Source organism: Epinephelus lanceolatus, chromosome 4 (assembly GCF_041903045.1).
Source record: "Epinephelus lanceolatus isolate andai-2023 chromosome 4, ASM4190304v1, whole genome shotgun sequence".
NCBI lineage: Eukaryota > Metazoa > Chordata > Actinopteri > Perciformes > Serranidae > Epinephelus > Epinephelus lanceolatus.
Window position 1 is genome coordinate 10,807,786 of NC_135737.1, and position 24,409 is coordinate 10,832,194.

The 24,409-nt window shown below is 40.9% G+C and overlaps 2 protein-coding genes across 2 annotated transcripts; one reads left to right on the top strand and one right to left on the bottom strand.

The window, feature by feature from the left end:
• Positions 1-8,049: 8,049 nt before the first annotated feature.
• Positions 8,050-11,512, bottom strand: polr1g (RNA polymerase I subunit G). The gene is made up of 3 exons (XM_033631559.2): positions 11,258-11,512; positions 10,530-10,674; positions 8,050-9,459 (listed from the first exon to the last, which is right to left on the bottom strand). Exons 1-3 carry the CDS (start codon positions 11,340-11,342, stop codon positions 8,655-8,657), a joined length of 1,035 nt encoding a protein of 344 aa, XP_033487450.2. The 5' UTR covers positions 11,343-11,512; the 3' UTR covers positions 8,050-8,654.
• Positions 11,513-11,579: 67 nt separating this feature from the next.
• irf2bp1 (interferon regulatory factor 2 binding protein 1) lies at positions 11,580-16,766 on the top strand. The gene is made up of 3 exons (XM_033631558.2): positions 11,580-12,892; positions 13,201-13,547; positions 14,342-16,766. The coding sequence occupies exons 1-2, from the start codon at positions 11,877-11,879 to the stop codon at positions 13,505-13,507; spliced, it is 1,323 nt and encodes a 440-aa protein (XP_033487449.1). The 5' UTR covers positions 11,580-11,876; the 3' UTR covers positions 13,508-13,547; positions 14,342-16,766.
• The last annotated feature ends 7,643 nt before the right edge of the window (positions 16,767-24,409 follow it).

A 24,409-nucleotide genomic window follows, 5' to 3' on the forward strand; every position in this document is an offset into this window, starting at 1 on the left:
CATGTAAAGGAATGAAGAAGATATGGAATGAGAGAAGGATAGATAAATGTATCGTGGATAGATACAGTGGTTTTATTCTTTTTAAAATGAAAGCAAATCTGTGTAAACCTGTAGACAGAGAGTACGAGGGATTGCAGGGAATTCATTTATTTGTTTGTTTATTTGGTTGTGGTGTAAACAGAAGCTGTCTAGGTGTTTGTCATTGAAGAAAAGAAAAAAGTAAAATGTAAAAATGTGCAGAGCAGGAAAGTAAGGAGCTACAGCAGAGTTTTAGTTTCTCTGCGGCAGATTTTAGGCTCGAGCCCTTTGTGATGTTTGTTCTTTCAACAGCATGCCTGTAGTGTGTGTGTGTGTGTGTGTGTGTGTGTGTGTGTGTGTGTTTGGGTGGGGGAGGGAAGGGGGACTCTAAGACATTGATGAGCTGCACCCCTCCTCGCTCTCCCCCCCCCCCCCCTCCCTCCCTCTCTCCATCGCCGTGGTCCTTGGCAGGTCCACGTTGCCATGGCAACGCTCACATTGCCGCAGGCTGGCTGGAGCGAGGCGCGCTGGTTGAAAAAGACAGCAAGAGAGAGAAGAGGGAGAGAGAGTGAGAGAGAGAGATCACTGCAGAGGGAGGGGAGGGTAGGCGAGAATTGGTTCTCCAATTCATTACCCCTACAACACCTCCCCCCCACCAGCCCTCCCCCACACTAGCACACCCCCGTCCCATCTCCCTCCCCCCAAATCTTATCATTGGCATTGGCTCGGCTGGGCCGTGGAAAGGCCTCTGCTCTGCTCAGTAGTCTGAACACGTTGGATCCAAACTTCAGACTGCATTTATTATTCATCCTCTCTTCGGCAGACAGCACCGCAGCCTAACGCCCAGCTACACACACACACACACACACACACACACACACACACACAGAACCAGACAGTGAAAAGATAATACACACACAGTATTACACATAGCGCTATATTGCATCATTCTATTACCTTTGGATAGTCTAATGCATTACAGTGAGACATGGGCAGGTGTAAGATTACTGTCTGTAGATGGGGTTACGGTGACTTACAGGAACTGAAGATGCCTCGCTGCCTTAGCTCACATTTGACCCCTGTGACCTTTCAGTTGAGCCTATGTATACTGGATAGCTAATGAGTACAGGGGTAATGAAGTTTTGGTAAAATATTGTAGAAAGTCAGACAGAAAGTCAGAGTTTGTTGTCTTCAAGGCAGAAGCAAGCTGTTTTATTCATATCTTTAAGTTTTGGCTGATTTTTCCTGATTTTATTTTTATTTTTTTTGTATTTCCACTCAAATTTAATATTCTCACACATCCAAAAGTTGTTACCTGCTGAAAAAAGACACTGATTATGTGCAGTTCCTCACAATGACTCCCATTTTTTTGATTGAAAGCAGAAAATACTGAGGTGAACTTTTCCAACTTTGGCTGGTCCACATCACACTCACAGTTATGTCTCAGTCCAGCTGCAGGTGCACCTTTCCTGCCTCACTGCCTGAGTGAGCTTTGACCTCTTGACCCCTCAGCTGCTACGGTGAGCAGTGACAGTGGTGCATTCAAGGGGACTGACACACTCAGTCGGGGTTGCTGAGATACAGTATGGCTGATCAGGTCTGAAGCTGAATCCAGCCATGAATCTCACAACCAGTGCCTCCCTACCTGCTACTATTCTGTTTCTCTTTTCTCTTTCCTGCTGTCGCAATAAACAAATTAAAAAAAATAATCTTCTGTATCAACCATTCAATTAAAAAAAGAGACTTGATGCCTTAATGCAGTTATAAGTGTTTTCACAGTTGCGCAGTGATCAGGTAAACAGATCAGTCATGAGCCTCCCCTGACAGTAGCAAAGCCACTGTACCTGTACTACAACATTATTGCTCTGTGTCCTCTGCTGCCTCTCCACAAAGAAAGCATTCAGAATAATGATGTCATTACAGCTTCAAAAAAGGCAGAATGGGGCATTTTACAAGTATATGATGTATTTTAAAGGGTTAGAAACATTACAGTGTAAGTGATGCTTAAGACTGATACCAGGTTTTATCCTCACACTTAAGTGCATGAATAAAACTGCAATCCAAAAGGAGCAAAATACACAGCTCTGTGTTAAGAATTCACAGCAGGTAAACATCGGATGTTTGGCACAGTAGGTTCAGACTTATTCCATCCACTCGTCCTGGCCACACTGAATTCACTCACCATATGTGTGCATGGATGTTTTGCCATATTGAAAGATATCCTGCATGTTTTCATCTGATTTGATCCAGTATCTTTTTTGAATAAAAAGTCTAAATAAAGATTAAAGAAACAATAACATTGTTTAAACTAGCCACTCACAAGTATTTCTTGTGTCACAAAGTGCTGTCCAATTCCTCATTAGGCATTTTCTTTTTACATATTTTTTTAATCAAGCTATTTCATCTTTCTGCATATATTTATGCTGCAGTCACACCAGAAGTGATCAAATTTGCTTGCATACTATGTGAAAAAACACACAGACTATTTAATATTTAATTTGACCATGGCTCATGAAACAGTTCCTGCCTTTTATTACAGCCTAAAATCTATTGTTCTGTGAATAAATGTGATAATTCATCAAGTTTTTTTAAAGTGGTAAGCAGGAAATCAGTTCTCCATTCTACTCAAATACACAGTTGTTTTTTTTTTCTTTTTTCATTGAAACTGATTCTAACTTAAATCAAAGGTTAGAAGATCAGTCAGAAACAGAAGAGTTAGTTGTAAGATGGTAAACTGCCTTGGGTCACAATAAAGATGATACAAGTACAATGAAAATGTTCAAATAGCACAGCACAAATGTGTATTATTTTATTGGATTCTATGTATCACTTTGATGTTGCAGCTGGTAATGGTAGGGCTAATTTAAATTTTGTTGTATACTGCTTTGTGGCTTTATATATTGTATTAATTGATTATACTTTGTATTAATAATTTGAATCTATAAAGTAACTAGCAACTAAAGTTATCAAATATAAATGGAGTAATTTCCATATGAATTTTAGTGCAAAGGTACTAAGTAACATGAATGCAGCTTAAAAAGCACAAGTACCTCACAATTGTAGAAAGCAGGCCAACCTGAGTAAATATACTTAGTTACTTTTCAACATTGTCTAAAGGATAGGATAAGTAAGAGACATAATTGGACATAATGTGCAATAATATGACATTACATCCAATAAAATGAACATAATTATTAAAAATCTTGAATTAACTTTATACACGTAAGTGTATAAAGTTAAGTAATGCAGGTGAGGTTGTAAACACAAGCTGTTGAAGCTTAGTCAACCTGCTACATTAGAATGCCACTTATTGCTTTATTACCGGCAACTCCGCTGCTTGTTTTCTTTAACTATGCAGAAAATGCATCAATAACATCAGATAAATTCCAGCATCACTGGCTGACCTTGCTATGTCCGAGGTCAAAGTTCAGTCTGATTGTACTCTTTTATCCAATTTATATGCATCAATTCATACAGAATGTAAAAAGTATTTTATAGCATGTCCATGTTGACACAACAGCTTGGTGAGAAAAGTGGCTGTTTGTTTGCATACTTCACTGAAAGACAGAGCATCCTCCACAGCTGCAGGTGTGACTCCATGTAAAGTGCCACTGCAGTGAAGTGCTGAAAGGGAAGGACTGTAGTGATTCACCTTACATAATCAGGCTGATATGATTAGATGTCTCCCTCCCCTCATTCTGCTGCACTCAGGGTCTAATTCATTTCAATTTTTCAAACTGCTGAGGCAAGCACAGGGGGACTACAGCTGCGCTCACCATCACCCTCTAAACCCCCATTTGTGTGGGGATGTCAGGGTGAGCACACTCATGTTTTCTATCAGCACACTTTTTGATTATTTCATCCAAACAGGTGAACAGATTCACACCTGCAGGTTGCACAGTACAGCTGCATTCTTCTGGAGAAGTTTGGGTTAAGTGTCCTGCTCAAGGGCACTTCAACAGACATTGTTAAAGAAGCAGAGACTATTACTCATTCACTTCCCCCCAACACACCAAGAAGGGCACTAACGGCTGTGAGAGCAGATATATTGAAAGAGATTTCAATTCTGTGACTCCAGCCTGTGTATTTCAGATGAAATGGCTGATGGTGAACTCTAAATGTGACGGAAATGAGATGACAATCTGACGCATCCTCTTGACCACACTGCTGAGTGCACACACACACACACACACACACACACACAGACTACTGATGCAATCTCGATGAAAGACTCAGAAAATGGCAGAAACTGCAAAACAAGATGCATACATGTTATTCTGCCACAGACCTGGCTGACTTATACAGCAGTAAGTGAAGGTTTCACTGCCCACCACACTGTATATTGGCCATTGTCAAGTCCTCAGGGGGTTAATAGAGATACAGTAATTGCATGTAAGATCAGATGTGGAACAGAGGAAAAGTGGGTACAGGTTTGCAAACACCAGCATGTAGAATTTCAAAACTCCAAATAAACTCACTGCACTGAAATCAGTGGAAAAGTCTTATATTTGTTTCTTGCTGGTAATAATGAGAATTAATGTCCCATTGTGACAGTCCCTCCTGTTTCTGGCCTGCTCGTGTTTCTCTTGTCTTTGCAGGTAGTGAGCTGGCAGTGTAGATCATTAAGGAGCTGGTTCACTTGGACCGATGGGCCGACAAGCCTACAAAGCTGGTCAGGTCAGTTTGCCTCGATCTCTTGCAGCTCTCAGATCCCACGTGGTCCTATGGTTTGTTTGATTTGTTTGGCCTTTTCTCCAAGCATGCAGCATCTTCACACACCATTTTACACCCAACCCTGGCACGAGCACACACCACTGATGTTGCTTATTGTACACATGTCATTCATCTATTTTGTAAATAACATTATGTAATAAATATTTTCATTTTTAATCTCTATCCTTTTGTGTATTTTCCCTCCTTTTGTCTTAACAATGAGCAATAACGTAACACCATAAAGCAGATGATATGTCTTGGGGTATTATTGGCTTGACTGAGAGGTGTCACACACGTGTCTAATTCATAACATCTAAGTTCCGTCCTTTTAGGATGGTCTGGATCTTAGATTAATGTGGTGGGGGTTTTTTTATATGCAGACTATTGCACATGACAAAGAATTGGATCATACAAAAAGTGCAAAACTACCTGGTGGAAAGAGGATTTCTATTTAACAGTTCAAAAAATGTGATCCTTTCTTTTAGTTGTTATTTCCTTTTTCTGGTTTAACATGAAGTGACTGGCACAGATACAACTTGTAAAGAAGGAAAAGAAATATGTTAAATTCAAGAACATAATTTTGTGTTTAAAGCAAGTAGAGCCATCAGAGCAAAAATCATTTTTCATTTCACTGACTTTAGCATCAGGCAACTGCACGCACGCACACACACACACACACACACACACACGATACTCTTTCAGTTGCACGGGCATATCCACCCATGCACTCAAGCCTGCAGACTCTGAAGCATAGACGGTAGCGCACACATTCAACATACCTGTGAGGATACACAGAAATCTGGCATTGGATATTACTCACGGGGAAACGCTTGATCCAACATCTGTGGCTCTCTGCTTTAATGGCTTCCTGCTAAACCAAAAAATTAGACGTTAGGACGGGGAGCAAATCAGTGAGCAAAAAAGTATTTTTTAGGTGATCTTTGGAATGGTACTATAATATTTTTCATAACTTTAACGTGGTTTTCTTAATTTTGTGTCCACTGACCCTTTAAAATGAGTTTGTAAAAAATGTGAATGCACACATGAGGCTGGATCAATAAAGCCTTGCAGCGTGTGCAGAGGGTTACTACAGATGGTGAGAGTGTGATAGCGCCAGAGGTGCCTGAGCTCATTAAGAAACAGGACCATACTCCGGTGCAGAGCAGGGAGAGGGGAGCAGTGAAGGGAGGGAGGAGGGGAGGATGCAGAGCCTGGACTGAGATTTTTCACCTGAGTGTCACTGAGATCTGATGATTTGCTGCTGTCGGAAAGTGGAAAAATAATAAATCCTTTCTTTGTGTGTGTCTGGACAGCAACAGAAGATCTGTAGTAAATTAGTGAAAATAAATGGTAGCATGTAAATAATAGGCTCCGAGGTTGTTCTGAGGCTGCAGAATGCCCCACACAGGAAACAGGCTGGAGTGTGGCGCCATCTCCCTGTCAGGACTGCTTATATCTGTGATGCATTTAATTGAAGGGAATTTCTGCTGGCGATGGACATGCAGAGATTTATAGACTTGGGATCAACCAATATAAGTTTTGATGCCAACATTTTGTGCCGACATGCAGTATTATTTAAGTATGACTTTTAGCATGCCAACAAATTATAGCCATGAAGAGTTTCCTGCATAGTTATAGCACAGTCGTGGCAGAGATGAAAACCCACTGAAAAGGTCTTGAAGATCATCATGAAACTCTGCACTGGACCTATTAAAGACAGCGGGTCCAAACACAAAACACTTCACTGATTTTAATGTGCACAGAAGATACAATTTCATCTGATTTTTAAACTTTCCTACAGCTGTAATCAGGGAGAAACTTCATTGCATCATAAGTGGTGACATGACCATTTCATACTTACAGGGTTCCCGCACATTTTTACCAACAGATTATCAACACTTTTCCATACGTTTAACATAATGTTTTACCACATTTCCATGACTTTATTTAAGTAGTTTAAATAGGTAGGCCTATATAACAATCATTGGGTGCTTTTACCCTTTAGCATGGCTAACCAGAGCAACTTCGTCCATGTTGCAAACGTCAAACTTTGTGGTGCAGATCCTACATCCAGTGCAGCCAGGATCTGACTCTCTTGAGCCATGTATTATATTGTTGTTCTACAGAATGGAGGGGTCTGGATGCACTGCCATCCAGACCCCTATGTCACCTCTGGACTATCAGCCACTACTGTACATTATAGCACTTAATTGTGACATGTGCAACGTCAGTAAAGTTGAATCTAACCTAATCTAATCTAATGCCATACATTATCAATCACGCACTTCCCAGGCATTTATGGATAAGTAACCTTTTAGTACTTGCTAACTTAACTCCCTTGGTAGACATTCCTGGTGCCAACTAGCAATGTGCATAATACCAATGTGTATCTCGTGATATTAGTGACATTTCAACAGACATGCAGCACAGCAATAGATTTAAAATTAATAATACAAGCAACTTATTTCCATTGGCATTTTACATTTTTGGGGATTATTATAAATTTATTTTTAACCAGTGGTCCCCAAGTGGTCCAGCCATAGGTTCCAGATTTTTCCTTAGTCATTAGTTCGAGGTCCACACAGTTTAATACATTCAGTGTCATACTTGTGTTTGGCCATGTTGTCAAACTAGTTTGCTGTCTCTTAGCCTTCCATTAGTCACTCGCTCTACAGCGGGAAAGGGCGCTTCAAAATAAAAGTTCCGTGCCAGAAATTCACTGTACTTAAAATAAAGTTGACTGACTTGCCATCCATTCAGAGTGGACCAGCAACCCACTTTTGGATCGTGACCGACCAGTTGGGAAGCACTCTTTTAAACAACAGCCACAACATTGTATGTTAAAAAAAATTCCAAAACATTCTGTTAATTCTAAACCAATTCCAACCAAGAAAGTTTTTGTTTTAAACTTTAAGGAATTTCATGATCATGGGAATCCTGTTTATACTAAAACAACAATTCAATGTCCTGTCAACAATTCAGTGTATTTCCAATAGTACCTATACTCACTGTCAATATAAAAAATAATTTTTCAAACCTAAATATCTGTCCACACAACAGATTCTCTGTAATTTATTAATTGAAAACGTTTGCCTTTCCTATGACATGACTTCCACCTAAAACTTGAGATCATTAGAAAACTACAGATCTATAAATCGGACACTTTCCTATTGTTGCGCAATTTATAAGCTGTGGTCTGAGTTACAACACAACTTCAAGTTTTATTCCTTCTGGATGAAGTCACTGCTCTGTCAAGGCATGAGAGGAAAATGTTAGAATGCTTGCACGAGTCGACTGCAGGACAAAAACACAAACATGTTCTTTTCATTTTCGTTTCATTTCCTTTAATCACTTTAGGAGTTTATTTTAAAACACGTGTTCTCCAATACATGTGACTCGAATCCTTTAAAAACAAAAAACCTAACATGACGTGACAGCGAACCATTATACTGTCTTTACATCACCTCTGGTTTTCTGAACCTGTCGCCAAACCAGCAACATTACCAGCAGAGTTGTGTAAATATGTACACAAATGCAGCAACACAGTGTGAGAATAATCCCATAAAATCTACCACAACTTGACAGACACTGGCAGAACACAGAGATGTTCCCCTCATGTACACTCTTATTATCCATGCACTCATAGATGCCTGCGGCTGCACACATTCTTTGTGTGTAAAACTGTCACTTTCTGAGCCCAAAATGAGAGGGAACGTTGGCCTTTAAGATGCTGGGATGAATCCATTTTATAATTTGTGTAAGTGTTCAATTGATTCAGGATGTGTTCTTTTTCTCTGGATGCAATGTCCTGCCAAAGCAAGCCTCTCATTATACAATCTATCAATACACTGGAGTAAATTAGGAGTGGCTCCCAGTCAAGTTCATAAGGTCGACAATAAACAAAACAATAAAGTGACGACAGGTTACTCGTCATCAGTTTTGCTTTTCTTCTTCTTTTTCTTCTTCTTTCCTGAGCCCTCCACTACATCACCATACGAAGGGTCCATTGGTTCACATTTCACTGTTACCTCTTCCTCCTTCACCATGACACTGGGCTCGATGCCCTCCTCCACCTCCTCTCGCTCCCTGTCTCTCTTTTTCTTCTTCTTTTTCCTCCTTTCCTCTGAAACATCGCCCTCTTGGAGGGGGAGCTCCATCATCACTTCGTCCTGAACTTCTGTTACAGGTTCCTCTTTCACTCTCACCACCTCCTCTTCTCGCTCTGTCTTTATTCGCTTTTCTTTCTTTTTCTTCTTTTTCTTTTTCCTCCCTTCTTCCTCATCCTCTTCCTCCTGCCATGTTTCTTCCACAAATCGTTTGACTACCAAGGGGCGGAGAGTTGCAGACGAGGGCCCGAAGGCGGCTCCATCCACCTCACTCTCTGCCACACATGTCAGAGTGGGGGTCTTACTGCCAAACGGGTGAAACCGCTGTTTCAGCCCCGGCGGTATGGAGGGTGCTGGAGCTGCGGGGATGACCTGAGGGGCCTGGTTGGTGCTGCTGTCTCCATAGCTCTCACACACATTCATCAGACCTGAAAAACTGGGGCCAAAGACCATGGTATCTGATGATTGCTTGTCCCTGGTGAGCAGGCAGAGATCTGAGGTACCATGGGTGGATGCAAGGATGCTGTAGATCTGCTGGCCACTCCCAGTCTTTGCTCCACCTGCAGCGGTAGGAACCTTCAGGGTCTGGAGACCTGAGAGGGGCACCTTGATGCCACTGAAACTGTTTGGAGGGAGGAGAGTCGAGGTTAGACATCATTCTCACAAAGCCTGCCTGGAAAAAAAAAAAGTTTATTCAACTTTAAAAGTTTAAACCAAATGACATCATTTTCAAAGACTGCTACTGAATTTGAGGGAGCTCTCTGGAGCTTCAGCATGAAGCCCATCTCCAGCTCCACCTGCTGGCCCCAACAGACATAAGTCTGACTTGCTTCTTGTGCTGCGACATAGATTGTTGCAGAGGTGTTTAAAGTTAGACTATGTAACTTTAGAGAGAAAAATGACACATTCTCCCACTTACAAACATAGAGCTGAATTAATAAACAATAAAAATGTGCAAATAAAGTCTTTCTTGGTCTAGTATGACCAGTTGTTTATGATGGCTAACTGTAACTAACATCAGCAAACTTTTTTGTTTTTAATTTTTTTTAGAGAGATTATAAGATAATAAGATTTTCTTTTCCTTTCGGCTTTATTTTTGATAGTGTGAGAGAGAGAGAGGAAAGGCAGGGGAGACAGAGGGCAAACGGCCCAGGCTGGACTCAAACATGCTGCAGTAAGGACTCCACCCAGTGAGCTATGTGAATGCCCAAATATTAGCAAACTTTTACAGTGTCGTGTGTGTTTCTGGAGAAAGACTGTTGATATTTAAACTTAATCAAACAAGTACACCCCTCCCATGCTCCTTTAGAAGCTCTGTTTTATTGTCCCTCTCGCTCCCACTGCTTTTTTATTTATACATCCATGGCCTTTCCCCTGTCATGTGCATGAGCACAGCACAAAAGATGATTTCATTATGGTAAATTCTGTAATGTTAATCTTTTCTCTGACATCAACGGATTTATTATTTGGCATTAGAGGTGGAAGCAGTTACGTATGTAGTTACCCTTTCAAATTCTGTATATATTGAAATCTACTAAGCTTTGGTAGATCAATGTATGCAAAACTGAAGATTAAACCAATAAATGTATACAAGACAAGAATGCCATTAAGAAAATACTTAATTGCATGAATTCTTCTTTAAGTTTGAGACAGAGACAAGGAAACAGGCAAAAGGAGAAAGACTGCACCCACCATTCTGGATTAAAGCTGGCAGGAGCTTTGATGAGCCATAATTCATTCTTGTTGTTCTTCAGGCTCTCTGTGAGAGTGCTGCTGCAGGGCTTGTGGTGGAAAGACACAAAGTCAGCAGGACACTGGTACCTGCTGGCCTTCTTATCTGTGGATCCAAACAGCAGCACGCCTTCATCATTTCATGAATAAAATAACACAGAGCATAAGAAATACACACAACAGCCCCGAGAAAGAACACCTGAACAAAAGCTGTGTGTGCTCATGTTTCACTGGATCAATATCATCTTACTTGTGTGTACCGCTTCTACTAAATATTTTCTTTGGTGCAAAATAGTTACATAGTTATAAAACACAGATATTTTAATTATTGGTGAGATTTTGATCTCTCGCCTTTGCTTAAATATTGGAAGACACAAGACCAAGGCTTTGACAAATGCGGAGCATCATTTTTAGGTTTCCACTTGATTATTACACTTTTTTTTAACTTTAATATGTAGATTTTTTTTTACACAAGACAATCTTTTCCTCTGTTTTAATGAGTCAACAAATAAAAATAAAGACGTCATTCCTATCAATATGGGGCTCAGCCAGTCAGCGCCTATTGCTGCGTATTTACCTTACATGACTGCATTGTATTTCTCAGTAAAAAAAATGCCGGTGCTGGTGTAACTGAACTAACCATTACCAACTAACACTAGCTTGTGTCTAGCCAATGTGTGTACGCTTACCGGTTTCTTTTTGCTTTTCGTGGGATTCTGTAGCATTATTGTCCTCTTCGTCTTCGCTAGATGACGACGATATGTCTCTAGGCATTTTTATTTCTTACAAATAACCACAGACTACTAAAATTAAGTTTTCTTCCTCAAAACGCATGGCTACGGCGGCCGCACATGGGTTGACACTAAATGAACTCTGACCTATCATGACATCATTTCCGTGCCAGTTTTAGTTGTAGTTTTAAAACCAGGCACGGTGAGTTGGTTTGCGAGTAAAAATATAGATGAGAAAACTCAAATACCCATAATACACCTCGCAAGGTTACGTAACGTCCTAGCGTCCGTCGGGGAAACAGTTGACAGCAGACAAGAGCAGGCCGGAGTGGGTAAACAAAACAAACATATTAAAAAAGAGCTAAAGCAACCCATAAGTTTGATCTACTTTATATCCGTAGGATGTGTAACATTTTTCTAAAGCGGTTTGAAACCTGTTAAAGGGGAAAGTCGTTTGCAAAGAGAGGGCGTGCACCTGTCAAAGCTAAATAGGTTAACCTAGCTAACGTGTGCTAGCACGTTAGCAAGCTAGCTGGCTCGTTAAACCCGCTCAGGTTAGCTAGCTAGCTGGCCAGCCATGTCGTCCCCGTCCTCCTCCAGGCGCCAGTGGTGCTACTTGTGCGACCTGCCAAAGATGCCGTGGACTGTGGTGTGGGACTTTAGTGAAGTAGTTTGCCGTGGCTGCGTGAACTACGAAGGAGCTAATCAGATTGAGTTCCTTATAGCGAGTGCCCGACAGCTAAAACGGACTCACGGGATGCAGGACGGTAACGTCAGATCACCTGGTCCCTCGTCCAATAAACACGGCACATCTGGCAGAGGAGATGCTTCAGCGGACGGAGGCAGGCCGCACACGGACCGCTACGAAAGGGGAGGAAGAGGAGAAAGTACCGTGTCAGCTATTCGTGTACCGCCCAACGGGCTGCACCGTGACGGCCAGCCGCCTCAAGAAGTGAACCGTCAGAGTCCAAGCGGCAGCCGACGACCCATGCTCGGCGCTGCCATCCCTCCTAGTTTAGTAACTCAAAGTATTGCAGGCATTCCCCATGGGCTACTTGCGGGCATGCCGGCGGGTCTGACCGCCAGGACAGCCCCTATGAGCAGCCCCATGATCTTCCCTGCCCCGGTGCTGGCTGAGATGAGCCGCAGGCAGCTGGGGATAGGGATGGGGATGGCCCCTTTTATCACTCCGGAGCTGGAGCGAGAGCTCAGTTCATCCCAGAATCAGCCCAAGATACAGACGCAGGTCCACACTGCTCTGGCTGGCAGCAGCGCCAGCAAGAGTACAGGGCTCCCTTCTTCGTCCTCGACTCTGGCTGGAGGTGTAAGCCAGACAAGCCCAAAGCCTGCCTCATCTCCAGCCAGGCAGCCACGCCCCCTAACCGCGAGGTCCGGAGGGGAGCCCCTGGGATCCAGCACCTCAGCAGAGGCTGCCACCACAGCTGCAGCTTTACCCCACAGTGGTGCCTCTGAGCTGGGGTCAGCGTCTGGTAGCAGCACCCATTCAACCGGAAACACTCTGTCCTGCACCTTGTGTCATGAGAGGCTGGAAGACACACACTTTGTTCAGTGTCCATCAGTGCCAGGCCATAGGTTTGTGTGTTTTCTGGTTGTTTTTTTTTTGGTCTTGTGTAGGTAGTGTTGTATAGTGTATAGCTTGAAACAATTTGTAGATTCACTTTTCCATGAATACAGTGCTCTGTATTTGACCTTTTAGTCAGACCAAGTGGTCAATGTCAGACTGTACTTTAGGCTCTTGTCATTTGTTATTAGTTGTTACCTTTTAGTCACTTGAACAAATAATTGATTATTACTGAAATAAGCATTAGTTGTTAATATCCCTACAAGTTACAACTCACTGGTAATTTTAATAGCGTCTTCTCTCCCTCTACCAAATTTAGGTTCTGCTTTCCCTGCACCAGAGTATACATCCAGAGCCGGCGAGGTGATGGGGAGGTGTATTGCCCCAGCGGAGACCGCTGTCCGTTAGACAACTCTCCAAACAGTCCCCCATGGGCCTTCATGCAGGGAGAAGTCTCCACTATTCTGGGCACTGCTGGAGCAGGAGCTCCATCAGCTGCTGCATCTGGAGCTGGGAACGGGCCCGGCCCTGGAGCTGCAGCTGCTTCCGCAGCAGGGAGCGGAGCTGCCAGTGGAGCCGGAGCTGCCAGTGGAGATGTCACCGTCAAGAAAGAGAGAGAGACGTGATGATGATTTCCATGGAAACCAGGACCCAACACAGCAACAGGCAGGTCCACAGACATCTGAGCACCCATAGTTTGAAGTCTGACTGCATTTTGCATTGTGAGACCAATTTACAAGAAAGCACCTTAGTCTGCTTCACCTTCAAGTAATGCATTTGCCATATTTTTGTCAGTTCTCTCTGACAATAGCTTGAGGATCTGACAGGGATGTTTGTGAATAATTATCTGTTAGATACATAAATTATTTTAACTGAAGTTGAACAGGCATTTATTTTATTTTATTTTTATATAAAGATAGACGGTACAGAAGTGAAGCTAAAACATCCCAGATACGGCCGCTGCCATCTTCACATCTTGACATCATTTAGAGCCAGAGTCTGCGCAGTAGCGACCTCTGTGGTATCAAGTTTCATGCCCATACACCAGTCCGACCAATTACAAGCAGCACCACTGAATGCAAGTCCACCAATTGACTCACTCAGTTGTCAGTCATGTTATAAAATCACTGTTTTATAGCATTAAATAACTTATTAAAACCAAACTTATCACAAAAATGAACATTTGAACATACAGCAGCGTGATTAAAAACTGCCTTGGGTTTGGCCCATGTCCTGTCCGCAAACACAGAGCAGGCTTTATGACCTATACTGCAGCCAGCCACCAGGTGGCGGTCAATTCGTTTCAGCTTCACCTTTGAAGAGCTGTCATGTCATCAGTCTTCATGTACAGTCTATGATCTCACTAGATTTGCCCTCTCTAGACTACACAGCTTTGATATAGTGGGATGTTACTCTGTGATTTCATGTTGTGTATTTGCATTTGCTGTTTATCACTCCAGAGTCATGTCACATACCAGAAGAACACGTCTGCAAGGGAGCTCTGAAAGATCCAGAAGAGAAGCAACACAGAGACCCACGGTTCTAAAACCTCCATTACACAGGTCTTGACCACAGCAACTCACACCACCCAATTTTATCAGCATTATTGGACCTAAAATTGCCTTGATGATGCACTGTTGGAATCAGATATTCAGGGCCAATCAGCAGCTGAATAATGGCTACTTTTTGTAGAGTTCGTATTAGTTGTGCCAGTTGAAACAACAGTGTGACTTGAGTGCAATGGTAGGGGTGAAGAGGAGTGTGACATTTAGTGGCTAATGTTATCAATAGCACCTTGACAAAAAACAGTGTGAACAGGACTACTGAAATGTCTCAATTTCTCTATAGGGCCACCATTGTATTAATGTATCATTGTCATTGGTTTTATTTGCTAAAAGTAGCAAGCATCGCTACAAATGGTAGCTTGTTAGCAGTCCCAGTGTGTATTGGTTATATTACCCTTCTTAAACTCACAGAAAGTAGCCATGGTCCAGTGTTTATTGTAACAGTACATTAAGTATTGTGTTTTCACGGGGAAGCACAAAAGTTTGTTTTTTACAAATCCAACACAAATGTTTATATACTAAAACAGTGACCACGGTTGTTCCATATCTTTCTCGTTGATGAACAAACTGTTGGCCGGCAGCATGCAGAAGGAGGATATCAGACTGTTGGCAGAAAAATACAGGCTGTTCTGAGTCGAAACAAGTTGGAACTTAACTGTCTCGGACAAAATGCCATTTTCTCTGCCAGTGCTTCCTCTAAATGAAATATTTGTGTTTCTACAAATACAATTTACATGACATGAAATTGGCATTTATGATGAAAAAGTGTACCTTAAATTTGAAATGCAGAATTGTTATTTTTTATTGTTTGATGACTGAATCCTTTACCTGGCGCACAATCAGTTGTTTTTTTTTTTTTTTTTAAACAGAAAGAAAAATCTTAAACAACTAAACATGAGATTTGGACAGGATGCCAGTAGTGTCATTTTTCTGTGCATTTCTTTTTTTTTCCCGCTTAAATAAAGCTGACTGACTCAGAGAGAGGAAAGCGTGTAGAAACAAAAAGTTAATCTTTCAAAGCATAGACCAGCCAGAGACTCTTGTGTTTAACTGTATTTAAATGTTGCTTTCATACAAGATCCAGCCCAGCCTACGCTTTACCCTGAATGTATATGAAAGATATCTATTGATAGGCCTAGGACTATATTTTATACTAGAATGTTAAATGTTATATACTGTATAGATCTATAATAGTATGTGCAATCCTTAGTCCTAGTATATGCAACAGTTTGGAATATGTAATTAAAACGATTGTGTATCATTTCTTAAACCTTTTGTTTTTAAAGTGAGAATCCATCTAAAAGCAGAAATGTCCTTCTGTAACCCTGGAAGGTGTATTATTGTTCATGAATTTGTTTCTCCCAAAAAGACAAGACTTTTTATCACCTGACACTTTCATGGAGTAGGAACTGTACTTTTTACAGTCAAAAGAATATTTTTAGTTTGCAGATGGTGAAATTAATCTTAACCTCACAGTTTGTTTATTTTGCTCTCCGCTTATATCCAGCATTCCATTCATGTCAGTGGAACAAATGTGGATGACCATACATACTGTACATCTAGTCCAAACTCTCTTCGTCAGTTACAAAGAAATGTGCAGGGATTTAATGTTCCGAAAATCCAACATCCAACAAATTTGTTTTTTAGTGGATTCTCTCTTTATGTGCAGTATGTACTTGCCAGTACAGAAGCACAGACAAACCAAAGGTAATTTTACGCCCAAACTGATGTTTCTGGATGTAAATGTTTCATGGGGGAAAAGAAAATATTGCTATATTTTTTGGCCAGGTCTTAGCCGGCTGTCTTCATCAAGCCGTTACAGTTTACAGGCCCATGTGGTCTACTGTACGTACGGGATTTCATAAAGAGTAAAGGTCTATAGTACGCAGCAAGTACTAATGTCGGCCTTCTATATCGAGAGAATATCCCACAGATCAGGTCTGTTTTAGAGAAATGTCTTTGAAGAAGTGGAATTTAAGTTTAATATGCACTGATACATCATGCAATCCCTTGTTAAGTGCCTTTTTAAAATGTTTACCGTCTGTTTGTGTGTCTGGGAACCTCAGGGGAAGTCGGAGTGCAATGGCTTTTTTATTGTCTAGTCAATGATTAACCTGAATCTGTTTCCCTTCAATCACCATCAGACGGCTTTTGCTTTCATCCGAAGCCTTTGTAAAGTTGGCCAGCCATTTATTGTCTCGATATGGTCTCTCCTCACATCTCTCTTTTTTTCATTTTTGTGTCATCTTTAGATCTGTTGGTTTTATTGCAGCTTTATGTACAAAATAGAAACCAGGAATAAATGGGATGGAAACTTGTACTCCTTTTTCTGTTTCTTGAGTTTCACCACTGAGATTAAATCATGTTAAATACCTTGAGAATTTTTTTCAATGTCACTAAGCTAGACATTCCAAAAACTGTCATGACTTTCTAATTACAAAAACTTTCTGTAGCACATTCTCTGAATATTGCCTAATAAATCCAGGGTAACATCTTGCTATTTCTCATCCAGCTAAGTTGATTCCTTAATCATAAGTGGAGGATTGTTTTTGTAGTCTTATACACTGAACAGAAATTTAAATATGTGTGCTCCCATGTTTAACAGGTTTAAGCGAAAGATTTAAGATATTTATGCACACAAAAGACTTCTACCTCTCAAATTTTGGTTGCAAATTTGTTAAAAATCTGCTAGTGAGCACATCAACTTTTCCCAAAAAAAACCATCCACTTGACAGGTGCAGCACGCCAAGATGCTGATTAAACAGCAGCATTACTACACAGGGAAAAAAAGCACTCTAAAATGTGCAGTTTGATCACACAATACAATGCCACAGATGGATCAAGTTGTGAGCATGACGTCGGCATGCTGACTGCAGAAATGTCCATCAGAGCTGTTGCCTGTGAACTGATGTTCATGTCACTACCATGAGCTGTCTCCAATGTCATTTCCCATGTATTTGGAAGTACATCCAACCAGCCTCACAACCTCAGACCATGTGTAACCACACCAGTTTAAGATCTCCACAGCGTCCATACCGACAAAATTGTCTGAGAGCAGCCACCTGGGCAACTGATGCAATAACTGGTTTGCACTACCAAAGAATTTCCACACAAACGTTCAGAAACTGTCTCAGAGAAACTCATCTGCATGTTCATACTCCTCACCAGGGTCTTGACCTGACAGCCAGTTGTCATTGTAACGGACTTGAGTGGGCAACTGCTAACTGTTAATGGTGTCTGGCACTTTGGAGAAGTGTTCTCTTCACAGATGAATCCTGGTGTACGCTGTACCTGTCAAACAACAGACAGTGTGTATGGCATTGTGTGGTTCAGTTCAGAAAACTTTATTTATCCCGTGTGGGCACTTCAGTTTACAGCTCCCTGTTCAATAAATAAGAGCACAAACAAATACAACAATCATTCATAGACATACAACTTTTATCACTCAACTCTCAACTGTCAGTGGATCAGTTGAACTAATGGTTTCACAGCAGCGATACCTTGTACATGTGCAAATATGCATAGCTAAATAAGTATTCGATCAATAAAAAGGATGAATAAATAAATAAAGCAACAAAGCACAACCCTACTCATTAAACCTGGCATTCATCAGCTTGATAACTGAAGGGATAAAAGAGTTTGAGTAGCAATTTGTCTTCCTCAGGGGTGCATATAGCGCCACCCTGAGGGCATTAAATTAAATCCACTGGACATGACATGGTCTCCCTGCTTCATAATGCATTTTGCTTTCTGGACCACACGTTTCTTCCAGAGCACAATCAGGTCTGTTAGCTGGACTCCATTAATCTTGGAGCAGACTCAATTATCTGATTCAGACTGTTCTTGTCCTTCACAGACAGACCATTAAACCAACCGATAAAAGAGAACGTTAGAAGACTCTCAATAAAAGAATGACAGAAGGAACATAAAATAGTTTTCGAAACACTAAAAGAGTTGAGCTTCCGCATCAGGTGGATTCTTTGTTGTCCCCGTTTGACAAGTGACTCTGTGTTCTTGTCGAACTTGAGATGAGAGTCAAATGTGGTTCCTAAGTATTAATAGGTTTCCACATTTTGGACTGGTTCACCATGTATCAGGCTGTTTTTTGGCTTTGCACTATTATTAAAATCAATGATCAACTCCTTTGTTTTTGCTACATTAAGATCCAAGAAGTTGTCATCGCACCATTTGATAAAATCATTTAAAACCAAGCCATGATCCAACTGTGGATCCTGAAGAAGAGACAGCAGGGCGGTGTCATTGGAGAATTTAACGTGTGTGTACATGATAAAGAGTAACGGCGAAAGAACACAGTCCTGAGGGGAACCAGTGCTAGAAGTGTTGGGGGTAGTGTAACAAATCTTCTTATTATTAACAGCTTTGAGTTCTTTAGTCACCCAGGGTTTGTTATTTGGGTACATGACAACAGTTTTAGATGGAATTATAGAATCTACACAGAAATTGATGTATGATGAAACAGGTGGGTGAGCAGTTTGCTAATGCTAACGTTGTGGACGGAGTGCGGAGGCAATGGTTACAGTTTGGGCTGGCAAAAGCTAAGGACAACGAACACAGGTGCATTTTATTGATGGCAGTTGGCATGCACAGAGATATCAAGACTGATTAATTCTTAAGGGTATGTGTGACCAAGAAATGCATTTCTGTAGCACTAGTCAGTGGAAATCCCAATAAATGTCTTTTTCAAGATAAAACGGTACCTTTTACTGTGACCATCCCGAGGCTTGGCAAAGGGAAGAAGTGCTCACTAACATGGATTTTAACAAATTTGCAACCAAATTTGAGACAAAAAACTTAAACCTGTGAAAAATTAGAGCAAAAACAGAAGTGTTTAAAAATTGTTCATTGTATTATCACCTGGTATAACAGCACATTGGTTGGCATTATAGCAACAGGGAGAGCAGCTGACTGATTAAGGACACTGATGTTTTAATGACTTGAGTGAGGAGTCCACGCTGACATGACACAAAAAATACACATTTTGGGGCTGATTCAAACATTTTTGGAGTCAATATAAATGTGACTCTTTGTTTGCCATAGAAACATATACACTGTATATTCAGACCCCTTCACTTTCTTCATTGTTTCCCATCATCAATCTACACTAAAAACTCCATAATGACAAAGCAAAACCTGGATTTTAGAAATGTTTGCCGATTTTCAAAAAAAAAGAAAAAAACTGAAATATCACACTGACATAAGTATTCAGACCCTTTTCTATGACATTTGAAATTGAGCTCAGGTGTCTCCCATTTCTCCTGATCTCTTTGATTGTGATGTGAATCCACCTGTGGTAAATTTAGCTGATTGGTGCAGCAAAGGAGGACTCGCACACAAAGAACAAAAGAGATTCAAACTAGAGTCTGGATTTTTAAATGCTTTTTTCTTACATCCATGCAGACAGTGAAATAATGTGCAGAGCTGTGCAGAGTGCAAAAGCACACAGGTTTCAGCATGCATATTGAGTCACCTTATATGTCAGTTACTCAGTCAGTCATCATAGCTTGAATGAACACACATAAAGCCCACTGCCAGCAGGTCAAGTCACTCCAAACGCACTGAAATGATACAAAATCTGTAGCACTGACACATTGTCATACACATACTGATACAGATCAATGGTAGCTTGTACATTGGGTATGGGACTCACTGGAAAGAAAACAGGTCATATCTAGTTCTTCATTTAGGTTGGTATAGTGTTTTAAGGTAGAAGACATTTCTGCATCCACATTGCAGTAAGCCTTGCTCCATTTTCACTATATTGTTTCAGGATCATCACATCAGTGTCGCAGAATGCTGCTGCAGATCCCAAACACAATGATTTCCATCTATTAAGTTTCTTGCAACCGCTGATTTAGGATCAGCATGGTGGATGGCTACATAGCACTTATGTCCATTGATGTTTTATCTAAATTTAAGTTGTCTCTTTGTTTTGTTTTTTTACATTTAAGATGCTACATTTGGTCCATGCAAGATAGTCGACAACATTACTGGAGCTGCATGTTAGCAGTTTTTTTTTTTTTTTTTTGTACTTTATTTTTTTGTCCCAAAGCTTCCTGACTACCAGAGAGGAGGGCTAACAGAGGACAGTAACTAACAGATTTTATCTTATTACAAGGACTGTGGAAAATAATTGAAAATATTTAACAGCCTTTTTATATTAAGAATAGTTCATCCACGAGGTTAACCTTCAAGGAGCAGTGTGTAGGATTTATTGGCATCTAGCGGTAAGAAATGCAGATTGCAACCAGCTGAAACTTCACTTGTGTGCCAAGCACAAACTCTGAGTTAGGATTCCTTCAGTGTTCATTGTTCAGGAGGATTAAGTGGGAGCCAAATTATCTGCAGAGGTCGCTTCCTCTCCACAACAAATAGACCAGGTGATGAAAACTGGTACCAAAAATAAAAATGAAATTTAAAAAACACTGATTTGTAATATGGAACTGCTTTATTCAGTGTTTGGCTCGTCGCAAACAGGCTGTTATCCCATCACCTGCTGATGTGTGCTCACCATTTTTTCTTTGAGGCCCTGAGATTTATACATTCTGGAGGTTTTTACCAGGAGTGGGATTATCCGCATAGGTCTCTTCATTTCCAAAACAAATTGAGCCCTGATTTAAACTGGTCAAAACACTGAATAAAGCAGCTTCATGTTAAAAATCTGTGTTTTTCCAACACTGTTCATCGCAGAGGGGCTGCTAACAACAGAACGCAAACTCTCTATCAAGAGCCAGTGTTTGGTTTGTCTGGGCTACTGTAGAAACATGGTACTGCAAAATGGTGAGCTCTGTGGACAAGGACCAACCTCCTATGCTGACATGAACTGCTCATTCTTAGATGATAAAACATGATGATACATTTTTTCAGGGGACTCCCTTAGAAAAAATATTCCATTTCAGCCAATATATCCTCCAAAGTCCTACACACTGGACCTTTAAAGTCTCGATCATGGTCCAGCTGCCTGCACTTTAGCAGCTCCAGCATGTACATTTGGCATTCAGGTAAATTCAACCTGGTTATAAAGAAATTCAACATTCAGGCTCGTGTCAAACATTCACATCAAGTTATCTCCATGTTCTATAAAAGCAGTTGTCTGTGAAAGGACTCACATTAATTGCTTAACAGTTTTCAGCTCTATTAGGGCCATTCAGTATCACTAACAGAAGAAAAAACATCTTTCCAAACTGTGGAGAACCAGAGGCTCTTCGAACTCTTATTACAAGTCTTCTCTGTTTACTATCGACCACAAGATGGCGCTCTTACGCTTTTGACCTCAGTCTGCCTGAAAGAACAGCTGCTGCTCTGAAGCATCCTAAGTAAAGTGAAGAACTCGTAGTGATGAAGCTGCCCATTTTGTAGTGAAGAAGAAGAGAGGAGGCGGAGGGCGCTCCTGGTAGGCCGATCTGTCGCTTCCTCCATTAGTGTCAGCTATTGTTAAACCAATTATAGAGGTGTTAATGGACGATGGAGGGTCCATTGGAATGAAAAACGGCCTGCAGAGAGAGGAGATGGCTAAATGTGTGTTGGGGGGGAAAAAAATGGGATCTTAAAGGAGCATTACACTAATCAAAAATGCTTTTTTTCCCCACAATGCTTTATTTGCAAATACGAGGTTATCAAAGATGCTTATAAAGAGACAGATGCGTCATGGCCGAAATACAGAGCTCAGCCCTCAGCAAGTGTGTGACACAAGTAAATAAACCAGGTCACAGAGCATTCATATGAACGCATTTGGTATTATTAGCACACTGAGAGATAAGGCAGCCGTTGGAAATAAGTGTAGCACAGGGACGATTCCACTACTGAAAAAAAAATCTCTAGTCAAAACTATTCGATTTTCGAAGTCCTGTTGGGAATACAGGACTTCGGATTTCCCACAGGTACTTGAAGGCAACGAGATTAAACGCACTTATTGCAAGCTTTGGTTGAAAGCGTCAGCTAAATAAAAAAAAAAATTATGTCTAAAATATCCCACATATTGATCACCATCCAAATATAACCCAAATACAAGGAACCCTGAGTGTAAGGTATCTTTGTACGTATCATGTTTGATTTTTAGATCTATTTATCTTTCCAGCTGAAACTTTCTGGAGGAGTTTTGTTTGGTGTTTGAATAAAGACTTTTTGGTTTCTTGTAATGCTGCTGCTGCTCTCAGACTGAATACAGAAGTTCAGTGTAAAGCAGAATAAAATGGACTGGATGAGCGCTTGTTTATTCCCATGTGATGGTTACTTAGATGAAAATCATTCAAAAATAAACTTTATCAACTTCTTAAAATCATTTATATATATTTACACCAAACTAGCTTGAACCCTATTTGGATATTTACCACAGAACCAGGATAGACTTAATATGTGGTTGTGTCGATCCTTTTTTAAAATGTTTTTTTATCAGAGGCTCACAGTTTACTTACCATTTTTATCTACAACTATATCATCATGCAGATGAAAAAAAGCCCATCTCTTTCAGGCTTAATTACATCATTACAGACACTGAGGTGTGAGCTCATACCACGTGTTAATCGATTCGACAGCGTTTTGCAAACAGGCGATAATCGCTGAGTCTTTACTGGCGGTGGCCCGCAGAGAGTCTGACTGACAATATCACACAGAACCGTGGCTGAAATATGACGGTGGGAAACATGATGACTGGCTGAGAGTTTACTCGGCCTGTGACTGATTATTAAAGAAATATAATCATCAGTGCCAGTTTTCGTGGAGGCGACACATCCATCAGGCGGACGCTGGAGATCCATCATATCTGCTGGTGTCAAACAAAGCTGCACAGATAGGCTATAAAACGTAAGCCCACAATGGTCGGCAGTGAATCTGGTATATTAAAACATTTTCTGCGTATTTTGGCACATCTGCTCGCTCATGTACCTTCCTGTTATTTCTTAGCTCCTTGGGACCTTTTCTCACAGTCTAATCCTGTCGACCTCCCGGGTGCGCATCAATTACATCTCCATTGACTGGCCATTAGGCAGAGGCATTGACATTCACGGGCCTCCGTCTGCACCGAGGCCGATGTGTATTCCACAACACAGGAGTCCGGCCTTATGCATTACACCAGGATTACATTATTTATTGTATTTCTCCGTGGCGTCGGGTGTCGTATGCCTCTTCGGAGGAAAAAAAAAAGTTCTCAGGGAAGGAGGCCTCTCACATTCCACCGAGCCACATTTACGCACAGATTGCGCACAGGCGCATCCAAGAAACTGAAAGTGATTTTAAGTGTGTATTACTAGCTTTAAGTTTTGATATTACCTTTAGCACTTTAGGGTTTTTTGGTGTTGCAGTGGCATTCCTATATGTGGCCAAAGTCCGTTTTAATGAGTCTGGGGAGGTTCCTCAATGTGGTGGTGGGAACGTGGGAGGTTTCTCTGATGCTTCTGATTGGGATCACTGCTATTCTGATTATTCTTTTGATAGTCAAATATTTTCCTGATTGACGTGATTTATTTTAATGACTATCTGGAAAATATTTGACTATCGGTAAAATATTTGACTATCAAAACCCAGAATCTGAAATTACTTAGGCGGTTGCTCCAATTAAACCTCCAACGAATGTGTTAAAGCCCCAGAGAAGTGATAGCCAAGGGAATTAACGACTTTTACGCCCCTCGCTTCACAACACACACAAACACACACACACACACACACACACACACACACACACACGCACCACAAAACGGACTCCCCAACCTAATAAACATAGTTCAATACCTAGTTATTTTTATTTATTTATCTATTTATTGCAAAATCAGATTATATTAAGGGTAAGGGTTTGACTCACCTATACCAAGTGTTCTTAGTTTTCTGTGTGTTACTTTATACTACACTGTATGTCTTTTATGTCTTTTTATGTATTTTGTAAGCTTTGTCTTATTTATTCTGTGAGCCACGTCAAAGACGAATTTCCACTGCTTTGCAATGGACAATAAA